This window comes from Podarcis vaucheri, assembly GCF_965113315.1.
Source record: "Podarcis vaucheri genome assembly, chromosome: 11".
NCBI classification, from domain to species: Eukaryota; Metazoa; Chordata; class Lepidosauria; order Squamata; family Lacertidae; genus Podarcis; species Podarcis vaucheri.
The window spans coordinates 46,893,586-46,905,869 of NC_138749.1; the positions used below are offsets into that span (position 1 = coordinate 46,893,586).

At 38.8% G+C, this 12,284-nt stretch overlaps 1 protein-coding gene across 3 annotated transcripts in view; it reads left to right on the forward strand.

Moving 5' to 3' along the window:
- DMXL1 (Dmx like 1) overlaps positions 1-12,284 on the forward strand; it is a 72,100-nt gene that overhangs the window by 48,465 nt on the left and 11,351 nt on the right. For 2 of the 3 annotated variants that reach the window (XM_082191527.1, XM_082191528.1), the window contains exons 29-36: positions 3,225-3,400; positions 4,315-4,448; positions 4,958-5,043; positions 6,688-6,889; positions 8,610-8,727; positions 9,232-9,294; positions 10,179-10,265; positions 10,988-11,109. In XM_082191527.1, the coding sequence (XP_082047653.1) occupies positions 3,225-3,400; positions 4,315-4,448; positions 4,958-5,043; positions 6,688-6,889; positions 8,610-8,727; positions 9,232-9,294; positions 10,179-10,265; positions 10,988-11,109 (988 nt within the window). The remainder of the gene's footprint in view (positions 1-3,224; positions 3,401-4,314; positions 4,449-4,957; positions 5,044-6,687; positions 6,890-8,609; positions 8,728-9,231; positions 9,295-10,178; positions 10,266-10,987; positions 11,110-12,284) is intronic. The other variant, XM_082191529.1, reaches the window with a different exon arrangement.

Consider the following 12,284-nt stretch of genomic DNA (forward strand, 5'->3'; position numbering starts at 1 on the left):
TTTATAATTTGATTTGTGATTGGCATAGGCGACACAAAATGGCCTTGGCAGAGAAGAGTTGATTTAAACATCATCATTCACATAGCCTGCTTATTTGACCACAGCAAAATGCTGCTTTGTATTCAAATGTCCACATATAATCCACTATAGATAATTTTTAATTACACCAAACAAATGATCCTGAGAAATAGTTCATGGCTCAGTTGGTAGAGCATGAGACTTCATCACAGGGTCATGGGTGTGAGCTCCACACTGGGTGAAAGATTCCTGTAGAGATGATCCTTGTGATCCCTTCTATTATCTATAACCTACAGTAAACTTGTGTGGTATGCAGATTAGATATGAATGATGTCAACACTTAGATTCTGAAGGATTCTGATAATGGATTCCTTTGTGGCTTTAGGGTAAAATTTATAGCTCTTGGCATCTGTGAATGCACTCGGAAGTAAGCAAAACCGACTTCATTAGAACTTGCATGCAAGCACATATTTTAGGATTAACTGCTTTTCATTGGACAGCTCACTTTAGAAAAGAGGAAATACATTTGGTCAGTGTCTGTACTTAACTCTGGATTACCATGGAATTTTCAGTGATAAAATTGTGTTCCTCCCATGCTTGTAAGAAGATTTCAGGTGGGACTAGTGTTTGAAGGCTGGAATTACTGTCAGCATCTTCAGAGGAAGAAAGATCCAGAAATGGCTGCCCATTACTGGAAAGCCATTGAATGTCGGGGCACATGTAAGCTAGATGGACCAATTACACTGGTACCTTTGTTTACGAACTTAATCTGTTCCGGATGTCTGTTTTTAAACCAAAGCGTTCTTCAACCAAGGTGTGCTTTCCTATAGCAGTGGTGGACTCAATTTACAAATGGAACACACTCAACAGGAAGCGGAACATGTTCTGCTTCCAAGGCAAAGTTCACAAACCAAAACACGTACTTCCGAGTTTGCAGCGTTCTTAATCCAAGTTGTTCATAAACTGAGCTGTACTTAAACCAAGGTACCACTGTACTCTGATTTGGTATAAAGCAAGTTTGTGTTCACATGTCTTCCAATATGCCACAGGTCTAATACTTGTAAACAGTTACTCTTTTTGTATTTGTGAATTGGGATGGCCTCACACTGAGGAGCCTAATTGGAGGAGGCCAAGATGACAGAGACACGGGGGTGGGGGAGTAAACCCCCAAGATCCAGCCCAATATGTGCACACACATTTATTTAAAGAATTTATGTACCACCTTCCATCCAATTCTGATTCCAGGATGGAGTACAACAAAACACACACACACACCATAATCAGAATTCTCCTTTCCTTTTGATGTGTTAGCATTTTCATTTAGGTTGAAAATAAATTCTTATTTTTTAACTCGTTGGACTAAATATTTTAATAACAGTACTTCTGAAAGAGAAATCTTCCACAGTGAATGATTGGCAGTCTTCCATAAATAGATCTGTATTCCTGAAATGTCTAAAGTGATGATGATTTAGTGGATATAGATACTAATAAATGGGTGTTGCACTGTGAACTGGAAGCAGGGGTAGACAAAACAGGTGTTTATTATTCCAACCCATTTTGGATTCTGCTGGTTGTCCTTCGGCTAAATTCAGATATTAAGTATTTAATATATAGATGTGACACTTCTTCTTCTTTTATTATAACAACCTGCTGAGTAGTCCTGAATGCTGTAAGGATATTGTACAGTGCAAATTGTCAACCTTTAAAAAATAACTAGAAGCCCATATTCCTCTTCATTTAGGGTGCTCAGGTGTTTTGACAATACAAAAGAATAGTAAAGTAAAACAGAAAAGTGCCATGCCAAAGTAGCTCCATGGGAGCAACCTCCCTAAAGTTATTTTAAGCAATTTGGGACTTTAGATAGCAAATGGAATGCAAACTGGCTGTGCTGATGGTTGCAGTTTTCCAGTGCAAGCTAAGGAATGCTCAAATCTTGCTGCTTGTGTAAAACATGATACAGTCGGGGGTGGTTAATAAGAAAAGGGCATTTTGGAATTTTTGCCTAATTCATATTATACATTTAAATAGACTATTAACATAAGGCTTGTCAGTTTTTTTACAATAGAACAATCTAAATTAGCCAGTGATGTTTAGATTCGATTTGTCGCTTATTTATATTGTCACTTATTTATGTTCTTTTGTTAGTCTTGTTATATACATGTTTTATTAACTTCTTTCTGTTTCTCTGCCATGTATAAGAAAAAGCACTATAAGAATATTCCTAACCATTTAAGATACCAATCCTAAGCCATTTTTAGATAAATTTCCTTAGTTATTTTGTAGAGTCAGGAACTTTGTCAGTGAGACTTCATTTCCTGTAATAAGTTTGGCATTTGTCTGTAGTTCCATAACCAATAGTCTACTAGTGCTGCAGGCCTAAAGGGTAAAATTTAAATCAAGAAAGCAGTTAAGCACAGTGGTTACTGTTTAGATGGGGGTGAGTGGAAGCAAGAATTCAAAAGATCCATTATTTCTCAAGTTCTGTATCATGTAACACTTTCTGTAAGCTTATTTTCCTATGCCTTCATTTCAAACATAAGAAAGCTTTGTTATTTTCGTTGAGCTCAAAAACTAATGCACCATATTAAGCAATGCATGTGCATGTTTGATGTGCTAGCTAAAAGCCAAAGTTTAAAATACTTTGTATTATAACAGATATGTTTTTATCTTTAAGGTAAGTGAGTTGCATTTTTAAGGAGAATTTTATGAGCATGTTTTGAGACATTATATACTGGAAAAATAAATCTGAATTATTTCTGTGTTATCGTGCACTTCCATTTATAGATTATGTACTCTTAAAACCTGCATGCCAGTGAGAATTTTATTTACTATTAGCAAATAGAAGCACCACATGCTGCTCTTCTGTGGGGATATAAATTGACAGTCTGCATTGTAATATGATAGTTGGAAATTTGATTTCTCAGGTACGCAGAAATGAAAGTTACATTTTTTGCTAAGAATTTTCGCAGTATAATTGCACCTCTTTGGAGGTGTAGGGTTAAGGGAGAGGATAGATAAAGTATTAAGGGTTTGGAAGCCAGAGATTTTTAAAATTGCAAATACTGTAATACTGTACTAGTGCTTGGTGGTTGGTGTTGCAATTAAGACATTGATTTTTAACCTTTATTATTAAATAGTTTGATGATAGACATCTGGTAAGTGGTTTCTAAACTTTACTAAAAAGATGCGTATTTTTCTCTCTGCAGCCTCTTCTCCTCTAGATGATGGTGAGAAGCAACAGAAGTTTTTAAGAATGTCATCAAAATCCTCTCTAAAAGAGAGTTCACAGACTACTTTACCCTCGATAGAACAAGATGCCCCAAATTACAAAGAGAAATTTATTCCTCCTGAACTTAGTATCTGGGACTACTTCATAGCAAAGGTATTTTATTTTAATTTTTATTCACTTTTGGAATATTTTCCATAAGCAAAAGTGATTCTCACTCTGTCACATACTGGCCTTGCTGGTGAGGTAGTTTTTCTTGGCAAAAAGCAGGATCCAGTTTCAAGAAGAAGCACAATCAACTGTTGATTCTTCAAGCAGATACCCTCATTGGCACCACTGAATGCATCTTTTAAGCCCTTACCCACCCCACACCTGATGAAATGTATGATATCAGATGTAGGGCAGGTGGACATGGCTTCCCCAAAACAGTCTTGCGGGCCAAATGGGCAGGAGGCTCTCCAACTCTGTTTTAAAACTGTGTCTTAATATGACATGTTACTTGAATTATTCCAAAAACCCTGTTTGAAAAGCAATCTCTTAACCTTAAATTATTGGCTAAGCAGGTGGAAAAACGAGCACATCAGCTGTGGACTGATCTTATTTGTAAAAAGCTAGGTAATTAGTAAAGTAGCTTGAGGACAATAGGAGGCAACTCTGAAAGGAAATGGCGCCAAGAAATAAAAGGAAAGGTGTGCAGAATATATGAATTACAGTATTTTTCTGTGTATAAGACTAGGTTTCCCCCTAAAAATAATGTCAACAATTAGGGGGCATCATACACGGATACATCTCCCCCCATTTTCTTAAATCTGAGTCCCCAAAATAGGGAGCATCTTATACATGGGGGTGTCTTATAGACGAAAAAATGAAAGTGTAAGTATAAGGTAAGTATAAATGAAAGAGGGAACCTGGCATTTTTCCTAAGTTCTTTATTGGTTTTACCCTATTCAAGCCAAGTCATACTAAAAGTAATCTGAAATTGAAATGATAAGCAGATCTCCCTAAGTATTTGAAGCTAGTGTATTTTGTTTTGTGTTTACCTCGATTGAGACTTCCATTTTACCTTTTAGCCATTTCTTCCATCATCGCAAACTAGAATTGAATATGACTCAGAGGAGAGTCAGGAAAGCAGCGATGATGAAGGTGATGATGAATTCTCACCAGACTTAAAGAGTCAGGAACATTCAAATTCAAATTCATATAGGTATGAAATGATTTGATTCATTTGTTTTCCTTTACTGTTTCTACATTTGTTTTCATCTATGGAATGGGAGGCATCTAGGGAAGAGGTAACCTTTCCATCTAATGTTCTCTCCTACACACACCCAAAGTGCTTCTGTACACAAACTGGAACTTGCAGTTTTTGTGCCAAATGAGAGAGGAGGAGGAGAAAGAAGGGGAAACTGAAGGTGGGGGATATTACATTGTGGGTGGGAGAGAGGGGGGACGTGGAGTGATATTGCAACCCTTTGCGGCTTTTGGGAGGTGAGGAAGGAAGAACACATTGTAGTCTTGGGGAGGAATATGGAAGCAGGTGGGGGAAATTCTGTGGTCCTGAGGAGGGAAACTCGGGGGAAGACAACTGAGGCAGGGAGAAGGGAGTTGGTGTATGGAGCAATCAGAGGAACACCCTTTAGTTAATAATAAAAAGGAAAGGGAAACCAGTATTATCTTTTCACAGCTCGTGTATACTTGTTTGTGTATTCTGTTTAGTTGGTCTCTGATGCGGTTGGCTATGGTTCAGCTTGTCCTCCAGAACTTGAAGGCTTTCTACCCTATGGCTGGGCATGATCTTTCAGGTAAGTCTGTCTTAGTGGGTTTTTGGATTTGTTTATATAGAATTCCCTCATATTCCTTAATTAACCCATTTTGCTGGTGCTTATTTTTATTATTTCATAAAATTTATACAACTGTCGATAATGAAAAAAATAATGTGTACATATGTGTACATCCTTGCTTGCAGTTAGTTTTTTTTTTTTTAAATGGTTTTATTCATAACAAACAATATAAAATAAACATCAATACAATATCACAGTGTGGGATTTCTCCAGTCCCTTGACTTCCCTCTACCCTCGCCATAGTTCCATTATATTTATTATTCATGCATGCATGTCCATATCTTATTTTCCATCTATACACATCTGATTCTATCTGTTATCATAATACTGCAACTGTTCTTTAGTCCTTGCTTGCAGTTACAAGTCTAATTGAGTTTTAGTTAGTGTAAAAAGCAAACTTGTTTTCCTGAAAGGCATTGTGGGATGGCGTTGTTTAAGGAATGAGAAAATTAGCCTTCTCTTTTTCCTTCTTGAAATACGAATGAATGAATTTTATTATTTTGGCTACAGTTCCAGCCCACATACAATATTAAGGAAGTCATAAAACACGATAGGCATACATTTGAATTTGCAATTTGGTATAACAGGGACAATACTCTTGAAATATGTGGATGAGAAGCTAATATAATGTCCAGATGCTGAACTAATGATCCCTCTTGAACTTTGTGAGTGAATATTCAAAAGGGACTGAGTGAGAGGAGTTTTAAGGGTAAAAGTTTTGCAAGAATATCATCATGAGCCGCAGGTGCTAAAGCCTCCCTTTATAGAGCTGCTTAAAGAGAGAGGCTTTTTTTTTTTTACATCCTCCAGTACAACAGCCAGCTAAAATATTAAATGTGGCTAAACTTGAGCTCATGTTGAACGAGCATATATTTAAGTTACATCCCAAGCCATGTTCTAGCAGTAATATTTTTATACTGCCTTTATAAAAAGCACATACAGCCAGCTAACAGGCTAGAATCTATGCAACTGTGAAAAGGGTCTGTTTTGTGTTAAACCTTGAAAATAATTAACAGATGCAGTCATATTAAGGATAATTTTGTGGAACTAAGCTCCATTTAATACCAGGTGTTGGTGTGGTGTACTAGTTGAGGGTGCCAGACTAGGATTGGGAAGATACAAATGTACATTTATTCATGAACTTTATTAGCTTACCTTGGGCCAGTCTCTATCTATTTCACAGAGATAAAAAAGGTGTGTATATCATCTTGAGCTCTTTTGAGGAAAGGAAGGATCAAATGTACCTAAAAATATTTATACATACATGAACAACGTATATAAAGGACTTTAGGGTTGGACTAAAGAACTGTTATTCCTCATTTCCTAACCGGTTTGCCATCTGCAGCTTTGTTTTGATAGCTACTCCTACAGTTCATTAGCACATATAAATGCCCATGCCCAAATTTAGCATGTCAATTTATGTGTCCGTTTGATTTAGTTTTTAATTTCTGGTTGCCTCACTTGTGTGCATCTTGACAGGAAAATGTGCAGGCTCCATCCATAGAGTAAAATCTGCTATTGATGTGACAGCAGTACCTTAGCAGAAAACAGAGTGTAAAGTTCCTTAATATATTGCAGTTAAGGGAAAACTTGTTCTTGTTTTAGAGCTTCCAGTTAGTTCCCCACTGTGTCATGCAGTACTAAAGATACTTCAGCGCTGGGAGCAAGTTCTTCTTAGACGACTTGAGATGCATGGCGGCCCACCAGAAAACTTCATTTCTGTTCATACTTCTCAAGATGCATCCTCTTCGGGCCCTGCACTCCTTCGCCACAAAGCCTTGCTAGAGCCAACAAACACCCCCTTCAAGTAAGTGTGCTCAGTGGCTCTGTCGTTTTTGTGCTTTTCATGCTCTTTAAACCCGTTGTCATTCATGGTTCCATATCGGCAATACATTCTAATTAGTGTTGTAAGCGTACCTCAGCATAGCGTGGATGTGTTGTGGATCGAGGGCCCGACCCCGCTATGTGAAATAAATACACAAGGACACGTGATATAAGGTTAATGGGCAAGAAAAGGCCACAACTTTATTGATTACAGCAGTGAAAAGGTATTGGCTTAGGCATTGGATGACTATAGGTGGTCAGTTTATTCAACAGTAGGTGGAGCCTGTTGATGCTCATCCAACTATAGGCTCACCCCCTGATGTCACCGAGGGTCGTGCCATGGCCTCCCGCCAAGCAGGCATCGGACGGAATACACGACCCCCAGATTCCTTTAACGGAATAACCCACGGTAGATAGCATAGGCGATGGCCACACCTAGCCCTTGACACAGCACAAAGCACGAATCCAATGCCTAACCTACCCACCAATACCACAAAAGTTGTGACGATTGCTACAAGGTAGGCGAAAAAACCAAAAAGCCTAATGCCAAATGGAAAAATTCCTACCAGGCCCCCCAGACAACCGGGGTGACCAACCTAAGGTCCATAGCAAGGCCAAAAACCTAGACCCTGAGCTAAATGGGAGTGGAGGGTGGGTGACTCGCTGAGGGACGACGACGAATGAGGAGGAGGCGGAGCTGGCACCACAGCATTAAGCTGCTACACCCCCCCCCCCGGAGGCACCTGGTTGGCCACCTCCGGTGGGCGTGGGCGCCAGCCAGGTAGGAGGGGAGGGGGCTAATGCCCCCTACCAGGGGCGGAGCTCGGTCTCCCGCCCACAACCACTCCCCTCTCTTCAAGGGAGGAGAGTCTTTACCTCAAAGCAAGTTTCAGATAGTACTTAAGGATAATTCACTAATTTTGTGTGTGTGCGTGTGTAGATTGTATCTTAATGTACACTTAAAACTGTATATTTAAAAGTGGAAAGGCAAAGCAAACATGAATCATGCAGATAAACATGGAGTTGGGGTGGACTGTAGCTGGTGACAACCCTGACTTTTGCTCTGACCCCCTCTGCTGCTTTAAGTTATATATTGTTGTGGCTTTCCATCAGTCCTCCACAACCGAACACTACAAATACAAACAAGTAAGTAAATCAAATGATATACCTTTTGCTGTTTTCTGAAGGAAGTCTTACCTTAATGTGCAAGGAAACATAAGGACTTTTATGGAAATAAGAGAGCTTCTTCACCCACCTTATTTTTATTTATCCAGTTTCTTCTCTTTTGTTTTATCTTTTACACTATTACTTATCGTTTTCTTCTTCTTTCTGTTACCTTTGGTTGTGCTTCATCAAAATTTGCTAAGACGCTCTGCTGCTTTTCCAGATGACATCTGCACTCCTTGCTCAGACTGGGTCATCTTGATTTAAAACCTAGCTTCCTTGAAACAAAACAAACCTGAGGGATTAGTTCTTTGGCTCCATGTGAATAGGTTAACATGATTATTAATTTCATGCTGGCAAAAAATGATTCTCTTTGGCGGTCACCTGCGTCCTGCCAGGCGTTGATTTGAGCAATGAGCAATGAGCAAATCTGGATTCTCCTCTGCCAGATTTACAAGGGTAGTGGGACTAAACTGGGCTTACAGAAAAAGCTTCTGAAACTGCAGCATGCTTAAAAACATGTTTCTCTTCATTTTTAGGTCTAAAAGTAATAATGCACTATCTGTGAAGAGACTTTGGCAATACCTCGTTAAACAAGAAATGGTCCAGGAAACCTTTATCAGAAACATATTTTCAAAGAAAAGGTGCTTGAATGAGGTTTGTATTGTATGTTTTTATACAGAAATTTAATAACATTAACTTGGCTTTTCTTAAGCCAGCGTTCCTCAAATTTTTGAACTCACAGGGTCTCCCCCCCCCCAACCCCCATCCAAGCTTGTTCTAGTTTCCAAGGCACCACATTCCTCAAATGCAAAGGTTGCATATGCTTAATGTGTAAGCAGTAAAGTTCACTGGCTGGAGAACAATATAATGGAAGTATTATTTGTCTGGTATAAATACATTTATTATAGTTTGTCCAATTTCCCTTTGTGAGCTGAGAGTTAAGTCTTCACCATAGTATCTAAGGTATAGAACTCTTTCTGATGTACTTCTGAGAATGTTCTTCAAAGAAGTTTATTGCAGCATTCCACGATTTTGTTCCACTAAGTTAAATGTTGTTGCATATTCATAAAACTACTACGTAATTGTTAACCTTGCCTCATAGTTGCATGTTAGTCTCATTTTGTCTTTTGTCATGTGATTTATTCTTTTCTGGTGTAGTCAATAGAAGACCAAAACGAACATATCAAAAGTACTTCAGTGGAGGAGCCTGGAATCAATAAGGTATATGTGAAATAAAATAAATGGTGATATGGGAAAACTATAGCCTACATTTAAAATGTTTGTTTGTGTGTGTGTGTGTGTGTGTGTGTGTGTTTTAACTGTGTAACACATTATGTGGTTCATTGGTATTGATTGGGAAGATACAGAGTGGACTAATACCAGCAATCGTCTGGTCTCCTTTGTATGTGATTCCCCCCCCCCCCCAGAGTCAACTGTGTCAGGTCTTGCAGATTAATTTTATTTGCATTTGATAAACTGTGCAGACTTTAATTGTAATTATGTTTAAAGGCTACAACCAGCAACCTGTAAAACCTTCATAGATACTTCTATGTGTCAGACAAGTGCATAGGTAATGTGTATACTGGTATTTCTGAGCTTGGTAACAGAGGCCTAACATACAAAAACAGAAGATTTCACTCTATAACCTTCTGACTTGTAGAATTGTTCATGTGATTATTGCTGCTCTTGACAAATTTCACATTATTTGTGACTGGTTCTGAACTATTAAATGGTAGATACCGAGTCAATTTTAAATATTTCATAGGTAGACATGGTTCATCTTTATGTGAAATTGCTTTTCTTTCTCTAGTTTTCTGGTTATGCACTAAATATAACAGTGATGGGACAATAAATGATTATAAAGTAGATAGAATGCAAAGTTGTTACACCTTTTAAAATGTGTTTTAATTTTTTATAACAATTTACCTTTTTTTACTGGACTATCTAGAACTAATTAAAAGTAACATGCTTTCAAGTAGCACAGAACTCTTCCTGATTAATATGTAGCTTTTATATTTCAGCATGAGCTAGAAAGATAGAAATCTTACTGATTAAAAAAGGGTATGTGTGACCCGCCTCTCTCTTTGTTTCCCTTTTATATACAGATAGAGACTGATATGGGATACCCTGGAAGTAAAGCTAGAATTATCCATAAAGAGTCTGACATTATCACTGCTTTTGCTGTCAACAAGGTATGCACACAAATGGGGTGCTTTAAAAAAATGAATATTTTGGAATGTTGTAGTTCAGGCTCACAAGAAGGAAGAGCTATTGTAATATTTAAAGAAAATAGTCAGACCTTAGCTAGAGGTAATAACACCATTTTTATTTCTCCTACAGTCAATATTATGTTGTGTTCTGCATGCACAAAAGGCACAGTGATCTCTGTTGCAGTAATTCTGCTCTTCTAGAAACTTTGGTCTACTACCAACATAAATAGATGGTTGCAATGGAACTGAGTGGGTACAACATAAATGAAAAGTCATATATATGGGCAGCTTTTCATCCAGTTGAACCTTTGAAATGCAATAATACTGACTGAAAAACTGATAGCAGATAGCTATTTCAATCATACCCTGATAATGGTTTTCCTGGGGCATCTGGCTGGTCAATTTTGGAAACAAGCTTGCTGAACCAGATAAACCTGACTGCAGCATGGATATTATATTTTTAACCTTCTGCACTTTCCACCCAAAGAAGGGTAGCTGATTGGTGTGGTTGGGGACCCAAATGATATGAAGTTATGTGGAACTCTGCCAATGTGGATTCATTTAAACACCCTGTCACACTCATAACTTCATGCTTCCATGGGGCTTTTGTATTCAGTGGTGAACAGGCAATAGTAGAATTAAAGGTATTGTTAACTGGTGGTGTCCTGAGCTTATTATTTTCCCCTTACACTTGTATATTGTAGGCCAACAGGAATTGTATTGCAATAGCTTCAAGTCATGATGTTCAAGAACTAGATGTTTCTGGAATTCTTGCTACACAGATCTACACTTGGGTTGATGACGATGTAGAAGTGGAAGCTAAAGGGTATATTTTTCATTTGTTGGCTATATCTCCTAACATTGGCTTCTGTACACGAATTTATTTTTTTCTTAAAAATATAAAGCAGTATAGAAATGAAATGAATAATAATAATAATAATACATGATAATGATACTGTTAATTTCTTAATCCAACTAGTTTTTAAAACGTTATTAAAACATTTATCTAAGAGTGTTATGGGATCTCCTTCCTGATTTTCTTTATCTCTCCAACCTTGGGCTTTCCCCCTCTCTGTTTGCTGCAGTTCCCAGACCACCTTTTCCCCAGTGTTAGCACCGCCTTTCTGCTACCCTTATTTGCTGTGGTTTTACAGTCCACCTGTGTTGACAGAAGCAATCATTTTTTCCCCCTTGGCTTAGCTGTTGGCTTAGCTGTCCTGATGTATCAAAAGACTGGCCTGCTTTGACCCAGACACTGAAGTGGTTATATGGTCACCTTAGTTCTGAATTCACAGAGCCAAGTATAAGTGAAATATACTTGGAGTCGAGTGTGGATTTCATGCTCTTTATTCAGCTCATAGTAGCAGTGAATGAAACTTTCCCCAAAACGTCTAGCTATATATACATTATTTACACAATGGGCCCTGCGTGATTGGCTAATGCTCCTGTAGGCTAATCAGGTTGTGGATTCACCTCCTCCAGAAGCCTGATTGGCTGCTCCTGAAGGCCAATCAGGTCGCTGATTCACTTCTACCTGGAGCCGGATTGGGTGGCTCCTGCGGACCAATCAGACTGCTGCATTCTGGATCCTATTGTTCTAGGATTCAGCTCAGTACATAACAATAAGCAGGCATCTGGGTGGCATTATGTTAACAGGCTGCTGGACCAGATGGACCATTGGCCAGACCCAGCAGACTGTCGGGGACCATGCTGAGGAGGGCTGCACTGAGGAGAAATGGTGGGAGCCACCCCCTCCCTTTGCTCCTGAATCTTTCCAGGAGTGGGAAGGCAGTATAGATTTGGAACAGTGGTTTGCAGAGGAGCATAGTTCAGAAGGCAGAAGCTGGGAAATAATGAATGGGCAACAGCTAGAAGAAGAAGAAACCCTGGGAGAGAGAGGGTTGACAGATTCACAGTCACTGGGCAGCATTCCTCCACCACCCTCCCCAAGGTCACAAAGAGCTCAGAAAGTCTCAGAACAGAAAGCGCAGAGGGTACAAG